The sequence below is a fragment of the Osmerus eperlanus genome, chromosome 2 (assembly GCF_963692335.1).
Source record: "Osmerus eperlanus chromosome 2, fOsmEpe2.1, whole genome shotgun sequence".
NCBI lineage: Eukaryota > Metazoa > Chordata > Actinopteri > Osmeriformes > Osmeridae > Osmerus > Osmerus eperlanus.
In genome coordinates, this window is record NC_085019.1 from 5,929,875 (window position 1) to 5,948,059 (window position 18,185).

At 41.3% G+C, this 18,185-nt stretch overlaps 2 protein-coding genes across 6 annotated transcripts; both read left to right on the forward strand.

The window, feature by feature from the left end:
• The first annotated feature begins 5,090 nt into the window (after positions 1-5,090).
• pih1d1 (PIH1 domain containing 1) lies at positions 5,091-10,558 on the forward strand. 5 transcript variants are annotated; one of them, XM_062448627.1, is made up of 11 exons: positions 5,092-5,350; positions 5,898-5,980; positions 7,600-7,657; positions 8,520-8,708; positions 8,848-8,909; positions 9,013-9,094; positions 9,340-9,436; positions 9,792-9,824; positions 9,961-10,039; positions 10,195-10,338; positions 10,463-10,558. In XM_062448627.1, exons 2-11 carry the CDS (start codon positions 5,900-5,902, stop codon positions 10,505-10,507), a joined length of 870 nt encoding a protein of 289 aa, XP_062304611.1. In that variant the 5' UTR covers positions 5,092-5,350; positions 5,898-5,899; the 3' UTR covers positions 10,508-10,558. The 5 variants fall into 5 exon arrangements, with proteins under 5 accessions (XP_062304618.1, XP_062304611.1, XP_062304598.1 ...); XM_062448614.1 differs by having other exon boundaries at positions 5,092-5,281; XM_062448606.1 differs by having other exon boundaries at positions 5,093-5,285.
• Positions 10,559-10,839: 281 nt separating this feature from the next.
• tnnt1 (troponin T type 1 (skeletal, slow)) lies at positions 10,840-17,515 on the forward strand. The gene is made up of 15 exons (XM_062448593.1): positions 10,840-11,118; positions 13,502-13,529; positions 13,652-13,665; positions 14,085-14,165; positions 14,522-14,539; positions 14,869-14,889; positions 15,502-15,520; positions 15,655-15,715; positions 15,867-15,983; positions 16,148-16,225; positions 16,386-16,499; positions 16,665-16,774; positions 16,989-17,079; positions 17,167-17,207; positions 17,339-17,515. Exons 1-15 carry the CDS (start codon positions 11,037-11,039, stop codon positions 17,382-17,384), a joined length of 921 nt encoding a protein of 306 aa, XP_062304577.1. The 5' UTR covers positions 10,840-11,036; the 3' UTR covers positions 17,385-17,515.
• Positions 17,516-18,185: the final 670 nt, after the last annotated feature.

Genomic DNA, 18,185 nt, shown 5'->3' on the forward strand with positions numbered 1-18,185 from the left:
CTGTAACCATATTGCTTACGTGTACATGTTTGCACAATACAGCTAGATAAATTGATGATGATGTTGACTTAAGTCTTATGGGTAAATTGGCTATCACCCAATATATACCGCACACTTTGTGTTTCTTTCTTGAAGTCCCCAACGGATTACATATTTCAAAATCGTCTATATACAAGCCAAGAGCTATGCCTACTTCTGCAGTGAGAAGTTTGTTCTCCTTAAAGTATTCACCATCTTGAAGCAGGATCTATAAAAGCAGGATGCAGGGGAAGCAGGATCTATAAAATGGATATGATTGTAAACAAGCAGGGGAAGCAGGATCTATAAAATGGATATGATTGTAAACACAAAACAGTTGTGCGGCAAGTAGTTTACTGAGAGGGAAATAGAAGTATAATTCTGGTAGGAGGGACCTGTGACCAGGGGCCTTTTTATATAGCCTACATTTGTAAAATAATGTACTCATTTACCAGACGATTATATGCCAATGAATTGGCATATACTAGTGCATTTAGTAAGTATACCTATAACAGCAAGTAAGATGCCTCGTGGCCAAAGTGTGCAGAATATTTTTGAAGTTACCAGCATCACGAACCACCTTTTTAAAGAAGGAATGTTTCGCCTTAAATCTTATTGTCCAGAACTCAATTAGTGGACCAAATTTCTTGATCAGCACAGGATAATGTTCAAGATAATGATGCTTAGGGCGTAATTTAGTACTAGGAAATATTTCTAAAAGCAACTGTCTGTGGTCAGAGATTTTGGCTTGTAGGTAACACAGAGTTTCTGTTGTAAATGTGGAGCTGGATAACAACTCCACAATGTCTTTCAATTCAAGGATCAGCAACCAGGTTTTTTCATTCTCTGGAATACAGTGACCAATCAACAATGGAAGAAATCTCAGAAGTGCCCAGTTTTCGTGTCCATTGCCACCTATGGTTCCATTTTTTGAAAAGTTTGTTTGTATTGTCTGAGGTCTGTTAGTTTTGTCACAGAACTGAAAGGGAAACGATGCTATTCTATCATTAATGTCATTCAATGTGAAATACTTTTTAGCAATCAGATCAGATAGACATAGGCAGAGTTCCACAGGTACAATTCCTTCAAATAGATCGTGCAGAAAATCAGATGGAAACCCCTTTGCAGGATGAAAGTGGTCAAGTTTTCTTCAAACCATCAACACACAAGGCATCAGTTGTCTCAAGCAAATGAATGGCTTCATCAAACAATTCGGGTGTTCTCAAAGTAAAAGACCCACTTCTGACATCATGCTGCTGAATATCAACACGCTTAGCCAAACAAAATCTGCAACATTTCTCAACATTGAAAGACTCTTGGTACCCAGCAAGTGAGTGTGCACCCAAGTTGTCTGCAGACACATACAAAACAGTACCCTTGATATAGGACCCAAGTGTTTGTACAAATACACCTGTAGTCTCTAAATGCTGAAGATCTCTTATCAGTGGCTCCAAAACCTTGCTGTAACCATATTGTTTACGTGTACATGTTTGCACAATACAGCTAGATAAATTGATGATGATGTTGACTTAAGTCTTATGGGTAAATTGGCTATCACCCAATATATACCGCACACTTTGTGTTTCTTTCTTGAAGTCCCCAACGGATTACATATTTCAAAATCGTCTATATACAAGCCAAGAGCTATGCCTACTTCTGCAGTGAGAAGTTTGTTCTCCTTAAAGTATTCACCATCTTGAAGCAGGATCTATAAAAGCAGGATGCAGGGGAAGCAGGATCTATAAAATGGATATGATTGTAAACAAGCAGGGGAAGCAGGATCTATAAAATGGATATGATTGTAAACACAAAACAGTTGTGCGGCAAGTAGTTTACTGAGAGGGAAATAGAAGTATAATTCTGGTAGGAGGGACCTGTGACCAGGGGCCTTTTTATATAGCCTACATTTGTAAAATAATGTACTCATTTACCAGACGATTATATGCCAATGAATTGGCATATACTAGTGCATTTAGTAAGTATACCTATAACAGCAAGTAAGATGCCTCGTGGCCAAAGTGTGCAGAATATTTTTGAAGTTACCAGCATCACGAACCACCTTTTTAAAGAAGGAATGTTTCGCCTTAAATCTTATTGTCCAGAACTCAATTAGTGGACCAAATTTCTTGATCAGCACAGGATAATGTTCAAGATAATGATGCTTAGGGCGTAATTTAGTACTAGGAAATATTTCTAAAAGCAACTGTCTGTGGTCAGAGATTTTGGCTTGTAGGTAACACAGAGTTTCTGTTGTAAATGTGGAGCTGGATAACAACTCCACAATGTCTTTCAATTCAAGGATCAGCAACCAGGTTTTTTCATTCTCTGGAATACAGTGACCAATCAACAATGGAAGAAATCTCAGAAGTGCCCAGTTTTCGTGTCCATTGCCACCTATGGTTCCATTTTTTGAAAAGTTTGTTTGTATTGTCTGAGGTCTGTTAGTTTTGTCACAGAACTGAAAGGGAAACGATGCTATTCTATCATTAATGTCATTCAATGTGAAATACTTTTTAGCAATCAGATCAGATAGACATAGGCAGAGTTCCACAGGTACAATTCCTTCAAATAGATCGTGCAGAAAATCAGATGGAAACCCCTTTGCAGGATGAAAGTGGTCAAGTTTTCTTCAAACCATCAACACACAAGGCATCAGTTGTCTCAAGCAAATGAATGGCTTCATCAAACAATTCGGGTGTTCTCAAAGTAAAAGACCCACTTCTGACATCATGCTGCTGAATATCAACACGCTTAGCCAAACAAAATCTGCAACATTTCTCAACATTGAAAGACTCTTGGTACCCAGCAAGTGAGTGTGCACCCAAGTTGTCTGCAGACACATACAAAACAGTACCCTTGATATAGGACCCAAGTGTTTGTACAAATACACCTGTAGTCTCTAAATGCTGAAGATCTCTTATCAGTGGCTCCAAAACCTTGCTGTAACCATATTGCTTACGTGTACATGTTTGCACAATACAGCTAGATAAATTGATGATGATGTTGACTTAAGTCTTATGGGTAAATTGGCTATCACCCAATATATACCGCACACTTTGTGTTTCTTTCTTGAAGTCCCCAACGGATTACATATTTCAAAATCGTCTATATACAAGCCAAGAGCTATGCCTACTTCTGCAGTGAGAAGTTTGTTCTCCTTAAAGTATTCACCATCTTGATATGAACAGTACTGACCTTCCCGTTCTTTGGATCTCTGTAATGTCTCAAGAATCTCATGTCTTTCCAACAACTTACTTAGCAAATGTAAAATAGGAACATAAACAAATGAATGTTTTTTTTCTTTTTCATTTAACATATACTCAACCGGTTCAATAACTGTAAAGTTTTTTCTATAAAATGACTGCCTTTTACGCTCTGTGCCCAAAGGCCCCTCTTTTGAAATAAATTGCAGTGGGTTCAAAGATTGTATTTCAACAGACAGTGATTTTACAACAGAGGCATCTTCTACACAGTTATTTTCCTGCAAAACTTTCTCTATGATTTTCTTGATATTTTGATGAGCAATTTCCCCAATGTCAAATAACTCATCAACTACTTGCTGTATTGCTGAATTTGAAACATGCAAAATTGTTTGCATGCGGAGGAATAGAGATGCCAACTGATGTTTAATTGCCGCTCCATTATCAAGGGCAGCTGCAGCCTCAGGTAAAGAGTCATATGAATGTGATACCTCAGTATCCGGAACAGAATCTTCTTCTATTACTTCATTTGTAGGTGTATGTTGTAAACAAAGCTCTGGTCTTAAATTATTTAGGGTAGAAAACTTATGATAGCGACTTCTATGAGCAGTAAATGTTGACAGTAAACTAGACTTGAAAGTGCAATCTGCAAATGGACATTTAACTGATTCCCTGTTCCTCAAATGAGTCTTTAGATGAGCAAAATATGTGTTAATATTACTAGGTTCTGAGAATGTACACAAATCACAGCATAACTTAGTCACAATTTTAAGTCCTTCTATTGAATGCAATTTTAAATGTTTTTTAAGTTCAGTCTGGGTTTGAAATGTGTTCAGACAGTCATCATAAATACAGATGAGGCCTGAACACCTCCGATGATGTCCATGACGCTCTTTGTAATGCTGTATTATTCTTTCTTGGCCATTAGAGTTAAAAGCACAAAACTTACATTTCCACGTCATCAACTAGCTAGACATATTGGCTACTTTCTCAAATCTGTAAAAAAAAAAAAAAAAAGAGACAAAATGCACAATGTCTTACAATAAAAATAAAAATCATGTATATTTTTATTTCCTAAATGCTTAAAAGATTCATTTATCAAAACGTGACAAATATAGTGTCGGTTTTTGATAGTCCCGCTTAAATGGGGACGAGGCAAAATGTCCGCTTGAAGTTAATATACATCCCTCATCTGAAAGTGAAGTAATGCGAGTTTCACTTTCGAAAATGTATATAGTTGAGTTCAAAATCCTAAACTTGTCAGATCTTGTTGATTTAAAAAGAAAAAGTAAGTGGACATAACAAAATGAGGCTGTAATGTTTTACAGTGTACAGCGTAATCAAGAATCCGTGATTGAATGGTTCTACTAAAAGTGATTCGTACAAATGAATACAAAGAACGATGCTCGCTTTTACCAGACAGTGACAACAGCAGTCGCAACTACAACATAATTCACATATTACCCTCATTCCGATAATAGGACAGTGTAGCACAACATCGACATCAACATCGTTTTTCAAGTGCAGCTCCAAAGTACTAGTACGTCTATTTTCTTGAGACAATCATTCGGATTTTACGAGTAGCACGACATCGTATAGGCTCTAAAGTGCAGCACAACGTAACTTATATTTTGATGAAACATGAATTAAATAGCCTAATGACAGTTTCCTCAAAGCCTAAGACGAGGGAACCTAGGCTTGTAAAAATCGCCAACCTAGGCTTGTAAAAATCGCCTCGGTTCGTCAAACTACAACTAGCAATACGCTAGGAAGGCAGTGCGCGTTCACGCGTAGGGGAGTGGGATTCTGCGGGGGAGTGAGAATTCGGTCCAATACCCCGGGACTTTGCAGAGCCCCCCCCCCCCCCAGCAAAGTCGGAGCTCATAAAGAAACAGTAGGACTGTGTAGTCAGGAACATGTGTATAGACTGTTACCAAATGTATATTATTTGGTTGTAACTGTAGCGAAAAAAGGGAATATACAATGTGGCTTTTATTTTGAAAAGACGTTGACACTTCAAAATCCAGGACGTTGTTGTATCCTCAAAGGTAGTCTAGTACACTGTAGGTAAGGCTGACGTTCGACCTAGTCATAAAGTAATTGCTGTCGCTGTTGTGTGTGAATTGGTGCAGGTGAAAGAAACTGAAAACTTTGCTAGTAGTTAGCAATTGGGCTAGCTAGGCTAGCCTAAAGAGAACCCAACGAAATTGCAACATGATAACTTAATTAGCAATAGAAAGCTAGTGCGAGATCACAGTAGTTTGTTCGTTATAGTAGCACTACAGTAGTCACGAACTGGTAGCTAGTTAGTTAGTGCCTGTAGTTAGCTAACGCTAGCTGTCAACTGTAGCATGTTGGTACAGTAGGTCGTGATCGGAGTACACTGTACGCCAGCTAGTTAGAGCTATAGCAATAACTAAAACTGCTTGCTTGAATGAAGACTTCCTGAAGTGGCATACTAGGTATACGTTTTTGCAAACATTTCTAACTCAAGTAGTAATAACTACTTTCTAACTCAGCTAGCTGTTTACTACAACACATAGATATCTACCTAGTTTCTTAGTATCCGTTAATTAGTGCTGTGCAAGCATTTCATTGGCAGTTAGGGACAGGGGTTAACATGTAGGCTACTGCCATGCTACTACCATCTCAGTCGTTTTTCCGTCTCACCCCCTTCAGACATGGAGACTGACTCATCCCTGCTTAGCTCAGAGCTGGAACTTCAGCAGCAAGAGGAGTTGTATCAACAGCTTCTTTTGCAGGTCTGTATTGGCTTATTTGCTAGATCCATGTCCCTCCCTACCAGATAAAGTTTTTTTTATTAAGAGTGGCTACACAATCAGAACAACAACAACAGGCAAACAATCTGTCAAGACAATCAACTGAGACAGACCTGTTGTCTTAACCTCAGTTATAATGATCGGTTTTGAGCACCGGTTTGAAAACATCTAGCGAATGCTTCTCATCAAAGAATTGACAGGTTTCTCATTTTTTTTGCCATTTCTAAAAAGTACAGGTGCATATTATTTGGTCCTGCGCCTCTTGACAACCCCTAGCGGCCTAAATCAGTAATAAGAATTCTTAACCTATTTTAGCTACTATACTTATCGACTATATATGTAATATAAATAAGAAATGGATCAATTGAATAATACTGAATAATACTCCTTGCAACTGAGAATAACCTGAGAATAACAATTAAGAACATCCTGACAATATGTACATGACATGTGGTAGATGTAAAGAAACGTGTACTGATAGTTGGGTGTGATCAAGTTTGATGTTGTGCATTGGGTCCAAGGCTCAGGAGCAGAGAAGGGTAGGGAGGCAGATGGTTCAGGGGGTGACTGAGGGGGGTTATCAGACAGGTGAGGGGTATCTTTCTGTAGGGGGCAGTTCAGGGCAACGTGGGTTGGGACAAGTGTGAGGGGTGGTGCTCCGGGTGGGGGTATAGGCCTTGGTCTGTTGAGTATGCTGTGCCCCTCTCTAAATTCCATCTGGCTGTTACCTATGCAAGGGATGGTACATGTCTAATGCTGTGATAGAAAGTATGCTCATCTCTTCAATAACTGTTTGGTATGGTAGACAGTTCAACAGCCCAGCAACAGAGCTAACTGGATACATCTGTGCACCCTGCCTTCAAAACTCACTGGCTGTGAACTAATGTTGATCTCTGATATAAAACCCACATTCTGCAATAGGGCTGAAGATACTTGACACATGAATGACTCATTCTGCCAACATCCTCTTCACACCTCCCCTCAGGCAAAAGGCTCAGAGACAGTAAATGTAAAACGTCCCGTTTCCTTAACAGTACATACTGTAAGACCATTCAGTTACTGAACAGTTCCTCTTCCATTTATCAGCAATATGATATATAACTGATCCTTGACATTACTTTTATCTTATTAACCCTTGTGCTGCCTTCGGGTCACATGACCCAAAGGTTCATAACGAACCATCGTTGTGTTTACCCAATATTACCCAATACAAAAACAAATATTTTTATTTTTATTTTAACCTTCGCAATGTGGGGGGTCTGAGACAGCCCAACGGTTAAAAGAAAATGCTTCACTTTGTTTTTGTATGCAGTAAAGTTGTCGCAATACGACGGTGTGTCACAATGACTGATGGGTCAGAATGACCCGAAGATAACACAAGGGTTAAAAAGGTGCATATTAAGTGCACCTTCTTTCACATTTTGTATTTATCGTAAACTATTTTGTTCATATGTTGTGAATGCTCTTGCTTTGTTATGCCTGGTCCTATCTGTTGTCAGCACACAAACAAATTCCTAACAACTATGTTGGTATGGGGACAATTCTATACTATTCTGCTCTTTATTTCCTCCTCTCTTACTTTCTCTCCTCTTCTCCTGCAGACAATGTCCAAAGCGCCAACTGCAAACCCTGACTCAAGGGTTATTCGACCACAGCCAGGTCAGTATCTTATCCTTAGCTCCAGTGTTTAAAAAAAAAATGAGACTATGGGGGGGTGAACCTCCTGCTGGAAAAACGTTTGGTGCATTTGGCTCATCAATCTGGTGCACTTTGACAGCAAAGATGAGAGGCTATCTATGATTAACTTTGCGTAAAGAGTTTAGTGTAAACAGACATTTGATTTTTCTGGACTCGAACAATAGATCCTCTGGCAGGAAGCCAGGTGCTCTCTTTTTATCTTGTTAGAAGGTCTGATTTGACCTGGAAATTAAGGTAACTACAATTAGACAAATTAGGGAGTCAGGTGTCTGAGTGGTTAGGGAAGCGGGCTAGTAATCTGAAGGTTGCCAGTTTGATTCCCCGGCTGTGACAAATGACGTTGTGTCCTTGGGCAAGGCACTTCACCCTACTTGCCTCGGGGAGAATGTCCCTGTACTTAATGTAAGTCGCTCTGGATAAGAGCGTCTGCTAAATGACTAAATGTAAATGTGTACAATGAGTTAAAAGTTCTCATTCTGCATTCAGGATTCCACCTTGATTTAGAGGGTTTGCCTGCAAGTAGATGGCATAAACAAATCATTATTTCCCTCATACATCAACTTCTGACTGGGAGTCAGGAGTAGTATGTCATGAGACATATTATGTCATACTCATATTTTTGGTTCATTTTGAAACTTAATGAAACTATGATGGGACAAAGTAGACTATGGCAGGCCGCCACAGTCTAGCCAATGAATGAGAAACACTCAATGAAGATCTCCAATGAAAGACTTTTAGTCTAGGACTAGGCTTAATCTATGTCTGGAAAACTGGGCCCAAATATTCTAAGATAAACATGGTCTAACCCTCTGATGTTCTCCAGGCATGTGTATCAAGACTGTGACACTCCCAGACAAACACAAGATTTTCATCAACATCTGTCAGTCTACCTCAGTCCCTCCCCCACCAGCCCTTTCCAGGGATGAGCTAGTGGAGCTGCTTGAATCCGAGGACCCTGGGGGATACAGGGTACCAATGAGTCTTGGAGAGCCTCACACAGAGCTGGACAACAGTGAGTGTCTGAGGGACTGAAACCCCCTCGGCTTGCAAGGCTCTGAATACAAGGCCTGGAAGGCCTATAATAGCTTATGTCTGTATCATCAAACTGTTAAGTTCAACTTTCTGGTAACCTTATCCCTTTGTTCTCACAGATTCCCAGGTCTGTACAGCTTATGATGTTGTCATCAATCAAGAGTTCTTTCAAAAGTGCCAGGTATGTGTGTGTCTACTGTCCCAAAGTAGAATAATATCGTTTTGGGTGTATTTGTGTCTGTATCTTGTTACATTAGTAATTGTGATGTGAAATGTGTTTCCAGAAAGATCCACTATTCCAGCAGTTCTTACTAGCAGTGTCTTTAGAGGGACTGGAGAATAAATACAACCTGGAGCTCAGTAGAGGTCAGTCTGTGAAATTAATTACTATCATTATTGTGTGTTTTATTAGTACCTTTCATTTGTGTTATTGTTGCACTGCCTGGTAAAATGCTGTCCCTTCCTTGGTACTAACTACTGAAATGCATTTAGAGATGTGCATATGCTCCTTGCTTATCTAATGTACTTATTAGATGCACAATTTTATGTTGCCTTGGATCAAGGTATGTGCTCAATAAAAAATGTATTTGTGCATGTCTGTCTATTGGCAGAGTGGAAGATTCTAAAGAACAGAAAGTTCTTGGGTTCTGTTAACGAGCAGAACATCCGAGGCAAGAACAGACCTGTCATTGAAGAGATTAACACTAAGTAGGTCCCTTTTTTCCAGAAGTTACTCCCTTACCCAGTCAATTACACACACACTTATACTTCCCCTTTTGATTTTCACTAGCATTTTCAGCAAGACTAAAGTTGTCTGGTTATGGTTTCAAATTGTATTTTTTTATCAATTAGATGCTTCATCTATAATAAATTGGTATACTCAGTTAGTTTGTTAACAGGGAGAAGGGTAAAGAAACCTCCCAAAATTAAGTTGACAATTGTCTCCATCCCTATCACTGATAGAAAGGTGTGTTTAGTCCCTCATGGTTTTGTAATGGACGGCCTCCATAGACCTATAGCTGCTACACTACCCTCAAACACATTTCTCCCTCTCTCATCTCAGGGACTCTTCTGAGCATCCTGCTGGAGTCACACGGTGAGACCAGATGCAGGGTCCCTCCACCACGCTTTGAAGTTAAAACATATTTTAAACATGATTTGCTGGTGTTAAGAAAAAAAGAAAAAAAGAATCCAAAACACTGTTCCTCCCTTCCTTCTTTCTTTCCCTACAGCCCAGATTTCTCCTTGTTGGTCGAGCCCCCTGTTGGTGATCCAGAGTATTTGATAGCAGAGATTAAACTTCCAGGGGTGGTGAGACAAACTCACACATGGGCAAAAAGGATCTTTGTTTAATTCAAGAAAATCTCACGCTTGTGCCTCCAGATCATTAACTTAAACGATAGGGAAAGCTTGAAACCCCACAGCTCACTGCCCTCTCTTTCTCTCTTACTCTTTCTGGTGTCTAGTCATCCTCTCGCCCTTTGGTGCTGGATCTAGGAGAGGATAGGCTGGTCCTGAATGCCCGTCCTTCTCTCTTTCATCTCGATATCTTCTTTCCCTTCTTCATTGACCAAGAGAGCAGTGCTGCCCAGTACAACACTAACACACAGGTACAGTGTGACGCGATTCTACGCATCATTCATGGGAGGTTTTTCATTTGTCATGCTGTGGGGTGTCATGTTGCTGAACTAATCTCTGTCTCTCTTTCTCTCTTTGTGTCTTGTGTGCGTACAGATTCTTACAGTCACAATGCCAGTGGTATCTTCAGAAAGAAACTAAATGTCAAATTATTCATTCAACTGCATACAATTAAAATGAAGTATAAATGGTCTCAGTGGTTGTGTTCTTGTCAATATTGGACACTTAACGATGAAAAGTCATAATTGTTGTCAGACAAAATGGAATGTACTTTTCTTGATACATTTGAAAGCTTCTAGCTGCAGGTCAGTGCAGCATCTTGATGCAGGTCCGTGGTGCTTCTTTGGGTGTTTCTATGAACCAAAGACCCTCTTCTTGGAACGAGGGGAGTAAAACCCTCAGTCATCTATTTTTGGTTCTGGTTTGCTCTTCTGTTCCCTCTGTTGTCCCCTTCTCTCTTTCAAACTCGGACCCCCCCCCCCCCTCTTTGTCTTTTGTCATCCCCCTGTCCACCTGCCCATTGCTCTCCCCCATTTGTCCAGTGAGGTCATCTTCCATTTCTCTTAATCCCTGGAGTTGCTTGTCTTTCTGTCACAAAGTTCTCCCCCTAATCCACCCATGGCTCTCTGCCCCCTTTCTCTCCCCCACCCCTCCCTCTTTGTATAAAACTATGTCTGTCTGTCTCAACAATAGCATTCTCTGTCAGTCTGTCTTTCTCTTTTCTGTGTCAGGGGAACCACACCTTGCTCTAGGTAAGTGTCTCTCTGTGTTTCGGTCTCATCAAAAGGGTTTTGGCTGTTCCAGAAGGGGAAATATAATATTATACTCTTTCTATGTATATATACAGCCATATCAATTCTAAAAGCTAGATTAACTGCAATTGTAGACATACTGACAAGTAACTGTTCAGGGTGACACTTCACCTTCTGCTCTTGTCCGGGGCTGTCCTCCCCAGTCACTTCGCTCATTCAACGTGAATGATTTGACTAGCCATTCCTCTGTCTTTGTATCTCTGAGGAAACACTGATACTGGATTGGTACATTGTTCAGTTATCATACACCTTTTATGCAGTTGATATTGTCAGTCACTTTTTTGTGATTGGCATCTCGTCTCTTCTGATTAGGTGCTCTTTGCTGTGAAACTTGGTTTTAGCTTTCTATGTTCTGTCTTTCTTACCATCTTGATTTCTCACTCCTATCTCACCTCTGTTAGGGGGCATTTCTCACTCCTATCTCACCTCTGTTAGGGGGCATTTCATACCAGAGAAATTGTACAAAATGTTGTTGAAGATTACAAAGGGAGTGAAAAGTGTGTGACACACTGTTAAAGGGTTGTGCACCTCTGACAAGATTTCCCCAACACACAAAACACTCTTTAGTGCTAATGACAGGGCACAGCTCACCCTCTGTCTCCCCCTCCTTCCCTCTCGTCCACAAACAGGCGTCCGTCCTTGACTAAAATTAACCCTTTAGAATTTCCTGACTAATACCCCCGCCAATGTTTCAGGGTAACTCTACTCCTCCCTCAAATCCCCTCCTCGGTCTTCCCAGAGCTTCCACTGTGTTCATCTCTAAATGATTGGCGTCAGATTATTCGCCTAGTCATGCTGGCCTGAAATCTTAACCACCTCCTGCCTCCCTCCATTGTTTTATCGCTTTCATCATCCATCTTTCATATCCCTTTTCCATAGGCCTAATCCTCCCCTACTGTTGGAAAAGAATGGGTCCACCTGTTGGATGTCATTCTTGACGTAGTGGTGTTTAAATAGCTATTATAATACACTATGATGAGGTCTTCTGATTTTGGATCATGAACACCGTTTGTCATCAAGTACTACAGCAAACACCCAGATTGGGGTGAATAGAGGGATAACCAGGTCAAACTGTACTTAATCGTTTTCATTTTAGGAAGCACTCGATTTGTCTCACCACGTTCACTTGACTCTTACCTTTAAGGTAACTGAATTACCTTAAAGGTGTTTCATAGAGGTGAACATAGTGTGCTTAGTACTGGCCCCAGACAATCAGCCAAATTCTCCGTGGTCTTCAACACTGAAATATTATTAGAATTGCACTTTTAGTCCATGATCTTTATGATTTTCTGCACTTTATGCACTACATTCACTTTATGTACTACATTTACTTTATGTACTTCGCCCATTTGTACTTGGCTTTGGATAAAAGTGTCTGCTAAGTGAATACAGTAAAAGAAATCCCAGGTGTCCGTCACCTTGTCTGTTGATAAGGTAAACAGACAGACTACCTCATTAGTGTCAGATTTACTGAGAAGGCAAACTGTACAGGGATGCCCTGCAGTTCAGGCTGGCATTGGAATGTGCACAGGAACAGTGAGAGGACTGCTATGGGGACTATACATTCATCCAGGCAATGACAGGCAGACTATAAATTGTTTTGGATGACAGAGAGATGGAGAGGCATTATAGAGGGCGACAATGGGATGAAAGACAGATGAGAGTGGAATGGATACAACTTTGTCATTTTTATTTTGGTCTCCAGATTGGTATTCCGAGGGTAGATATTTGTGCAGTTTTTGTTTCCTTGTCATAAAAAACGGACAAAGTTGGTAAATTCTCACCTGTTCACACACTGTCAATCTCCCGTCTGTCTGCCAAGAAGATGTCAGCCACACAGGGAAACAATTTATAGCGCCAAGCGTCACATACCTTCCCCTGTGTCTGGTCTGGGATGACATTCACTGCATTTCCTTCACAAGCAACGAGCAAAAGGCAATCTTCTTAGAAAAGAAAACATAACTAGGCCCTAAAATGTCTATCAAGACATGCTACAAACAGTGTGATTTACATTTAGCAGACGCTCTTATCCAGAGCAACTTACAGTAAGTACAGGGACATTCCCCCGAGGCAAGTAGGGTGAAGTGCCTTGCCCAAGGACACAACGTCATTTTTGCACGGCCAGGAATCGAACCAGCGACCTTCTGATTACTAGCCCGATTCTCTACCCGCTCAGCCACCTGACTCCCTCCAGTGCAGTGATAACTCACTGCATTTCTTATTCGTGTTTTTAAGTTGTCGTCCAGTATATTGTTGTGATGGTAATACTACTGGCAGTCGTATCTTGATTCCTTTATTAATGTGTGTATTTTTCCTATTGTAGTCATGTCAGATGCAGAGGAGGAATATGAGTAAGTATCTCACACTGTACTTTACAGTGATTCTCTATCTGTTGCCTGCATAGTGTAAGAAGTCATTTTACAATATTGGACCAGACTGCTAACCCAAGTATCTTTTTGTTCCTCTAATGAAGGGAGCATGCAGAAGGTGAGTTGTTATCTGCATTAGTGTCACACTAGCGAAACACATGCACACAGCACCATCATGTTTAGGTCTGTGGCCTGGTAATTATAACTCTGAGTTCAGCACATAACTATGCTGAGTGGTTTAATACCCAAATGTATAGCCATTTATTACACACTTCTGTTTCCCTCCCACTCCATCTGTCCCTGTAAGGACCTTTGCATTTTAATACCGCTTTGTCCTGTTTTGACAGATTTCTGCTGTGGTCTTTCTGTAATGTCCTCTAACCTTCATTCCACTCTTTTTCTTCTGCTCTCTCTTTCCTTGTCTGTCCATCTCCATCTGTCTGCCCCCTTTTTACTCTCTTCCTCTTTTCCTCTTTTCCTCTTTTCCTCTTTTCCTCCCTCCCTCCCTCCCTCCCTCCCTCCCTCCCTCCCTCTCAGAGCCAGAGGAGACAGAGGAACAGGAAGCAGAGCTGGATCCTGAGGAAGACGAGTCAGAGCAGCCGGAGGAGGATGGAGAAGGTGAGCCGCCAGCCACATCTTAACAACCGACACACGAGTGCTCAACCTACAATGTTGTCACTGTGTCCGGCTCAGGCCTGTCACACACACATCTACCAGGGAACAGGGTCACTATGGGTCTCAGAATTGCCAATAAGCATCAAAGAAATAAACAAATCTAACTAATTGGCAGTGACAGAAAATGCCTAATAAGTCAATTTCAGGCCAAAGGTAACTTTAATGAAAACACAGTAACTTGGTGAGAAAACTGTTCTGTTTAAATGTCTGACTAGCAGGTGACACACTAACTCTGACCTGTGAATATCCCCTCCGCCTCCTTTTCCACTGGCTGATCCTATGCTGGTCCCGGATATCAGACCAACAAGATTATCAAGGTAGGGTGAAAGCACACCATCTCACATCAGCTACTTTACCACAAGCCATGGACTTTTATACAATGTTGTCATTATGTCCATCCCATTCCCATCCCAAATAATTTACTATGGCAAGTTTCTGTTTGAAGACTATGTACAATAAAAATTAACATTTACAATAGTGGGTTATACGTACAACTTGTTCAGTAAGCATATGTGTATTTTTGTGCATACACTCTATGTAGTAATGTTTGGTAGTGTAATGAGTCTATTTTTAATCTTTTCATATCTTCCTTCCTTACTGCCTTCCTTCTTTCAATTTTTCTTTATCTTAATTTCTGACCAATCAGAGCAGGAAGATCAGGAGGAAGGTAAGGGATTGTGGGCTTATTTTTAACCATGAAAATCAAGTATTGCTCTAAATGTAACAACCATATGGATTATTATGCCAGCCCCCCAAATAAACGTTGCAGCCATACTCATCCTGCACTAGTCATCAAGTGAACTAAACAGGTTTAAGTGTTTCAAATCAAGCCGGCCTATTTTAGAGGGCAAGTTGCAACCTTTGCATCTGTCGTGTCTTCCTCGTACTACAAACGTGCACAAGGGTGAGGCTTCAAAGGGTCACATTTCAGTTGTCACTGCGGCTAACCCACATCAGCATAGCTGGTAGTGCAGGCCTTTGCTTCTGTTCTGTTGTTAGTAACCATTACAGATGTCTTACTCTCAGAATCTCTGAGCATTTACTTTGTTCCCTCACATTACTCGTTTACTCTCTCTCTCTCTCTCTCTCTCTCTCTCTCTCTCTCTCTCTCTCTCTCTCTCTCTCTCTCTCTCTCTCTCTCTCTCTCTCTCTCTCTCTCTCTCTCTCTCTCTCTCTCTCTCTCTCTCTCTCTCTATCTCTCTCTCTCTCTCTGACACTCCCTATTTGTCTTTCTTTGGTTCTCTTTCTCTTTTCTCTGTCTTTATGTCCATCTCTGAAGAAGAGCGCCCCAAACCCAAGTAAGTGTACCACTTTTAATATAGCAACGTTATATGGCATCCTATAATACAAGATGGCCCCAACAAGAAGTCATCATTCGGTCCTATTCTTCCTTTTCTTTATCTCACGTTTTGTTTCATTATCTTGTCTCTAGGCCTATGGTGCCTCAGTTAGCCCCCCCTAAGATTCCGGAGGGGGACAGGGTTGACTTTGATGTAAGTGTCAAAGCGTTCTACTTTGGTCCACTAAACATGGTCAAAAAGTCAGGGTCACTTGTGATGAGAAAAGGGTAACGATATCTGATCTATGCATGCTGTCTTCTCTTCCTTCATCTCTCTCTCTCCTCCATGTCTCTGCTACACTCAGGACATCCATAGGAAGAGGATGGAAAAAGACCTGCTGGAGCTGCAGACGTTAATTGACGTCCACTTTGAGCAAAGGAAGAAAGAGGAGGAAGAGCTGATTGGGCTGAAGGATCGAATTGTGAGTCATCTGCCCGATTAGGTCAACAGGACGGAGTGTGCCTACATCCCTGTGTTTGTTCCTTTCATCCGGATCTTTAAGTGACTGTGAAGACATTTTCAAAGAAGCACCTTAACAAATCCGTGACTCTGCCTCCACCTCCCTCTTCACTTACATCCTGTCAGGAGGGGCGCCGGTCAGAGAGAGCAGAGGTGCAGAGGGTTCGAGCAGAGAAGGAGAGAGACAGGCAGACCAGGATTGCGGTAGGATTAATGTCATCGTTGTGTAAACATGGAAAAAGTAGCTCATGTATTATTTGCTCTGCCTTTGATTCTGTAGGTATGACCATCCTGCCACAAATACAATGGGCTGTTTTATATACACACACGTTTCCTTCTCCCGCATTCTTTCTCCCACGTCCAGGAAGAACGACAAAGGAAAGAGGATGAGGAGGCTAAAAAGAAGGCAGATGATGATGCAAAGAAGAAGAAAGTTCTCTCTAACATGGGAGCTAACTTTGGAGGCTTCTTGGCAAAGGTTACACATCCTACTAGATTGACTTTGTTTATTCACAGACTCACGTTGAACTCGATGGATTGACTATGGTCAAATCAATCTTAAACTGAATGCCTGTACGAAGATGTGCTCATGGTTAGTTGGTACAGGGGTGAAGCTCTGAGTGTTCTCAATGTTCTCTCTCAGGCAGAGCAGAGGAGGGGGAAGCGCCTTACAGGAAGAGAGATCAAGAAGAAAACGTTGGCTGAGAGGCGCAATCCACTGGTGCTAGAAAACATGAGGGAGGACAGCCTGAAGTGAGTTTTCCCCCAAACCCTGGAGTTTCCTGCCACCTTCCTGCTTATTGTCATTTTTAGCAGCTACCTTAGTCCAACCTGTTCTTAAACTCACCTTTTCGAGGAACTTACACCTTAGTGCCACGCCATCCAAAACTCCACCTTTCACTCACCTTTCTTGCTACAGGACAGGGGTCACCTGTCACCCACCCTCTCACGTCTCTCTCACTCCTAGGCAACGTGCTCAAGAGATGTGGAACTGCATCTATGAGCTGGAGTCTGACAAGTTTGACTACATTGACCACATGAAGAAACAGAAATATGAGGTGAGGCATGCTGGGAACCATGGTTACAGCGTCACACTTTTTGTTTCAGGGTTTACGTTAACCCTTCCTTCGCTGTGCTCTCTCCAGATTACTGTTCTCCTCAATAGAATCACCAGCGCCCAGAAATTGTGAGTAGACTCATTGGTCTAGTCTCATCGTATTTTCACTTTCTCAAAGATACATTCTATTTGTCATTCTCACCTACGGATCCGTTTTGCCTCCTCCCTCCCTCTCTCTCCTTCCTCCTCCCTATCCACAGTAAAAAGGGCCATGGAAAGGGGAAGGTGGGTGGTCGTTGGAAGTAGCAGAGTTCAGATCAGACGATTAAACATGGGTTTAATTCTGTTTCTTCTGGGCCTGTTCCAGTAAACATGTCTTCACGTGTTACACTGCAACATAGATTATATGTCTTGGTAATAAAATGATATTGTATACATCAACAAAGACTGTCAGGTTGATTTCCGTCTGCGAAGGAAAGTGTTTTATTATGTGGCATCTAATGTTCCTCCTGTTCTTTCTTGCGATGAAGATAGAGATTTATTTGTGGGACAGAATGATTTCTGTTCTGTATCTCTGTTTGTTCACTGTTGAGACACTTACCCTAACTGGCCTATCTCCACACAAAGAAGATCTTACACATTATACACAGGATATCCATGCAGGTCTCTAATCACACAACCCAAGACTTGGTTTTGTTGATTAGAAAAGACAAACATATACACAAAGCAATACTGATTGAATCCATGTTTGGGTGTGTCAGTTCACTTAAACTTATAAACTGCAGGTCTGAGAATAAGGCATGGACCCTGTGGGTTCCTTTAAAGTAAAGGAAATACTGCTCTCCTGTGGAGAGGTGGAGTAATAGCTTTATGATTAAACCTTCCTTCTGGCAGATCTAGGATCAGTCCATGTGTCTGAGTTTCGAAAGCACACTCCTAGAGAACCCCCCCCCCCTCTCTCTCTCTCTTTAATTCCCTGCTCACATGTTTGGCTGAGACCAGATCTGTGCGTGAGACAGGGACTAAAGAGGACATTGCACTAATCCAGTCTGCCCCAAGTCCACATTGCATATTTCACTCTTCTAGTCAAATCCACAAGGACACATG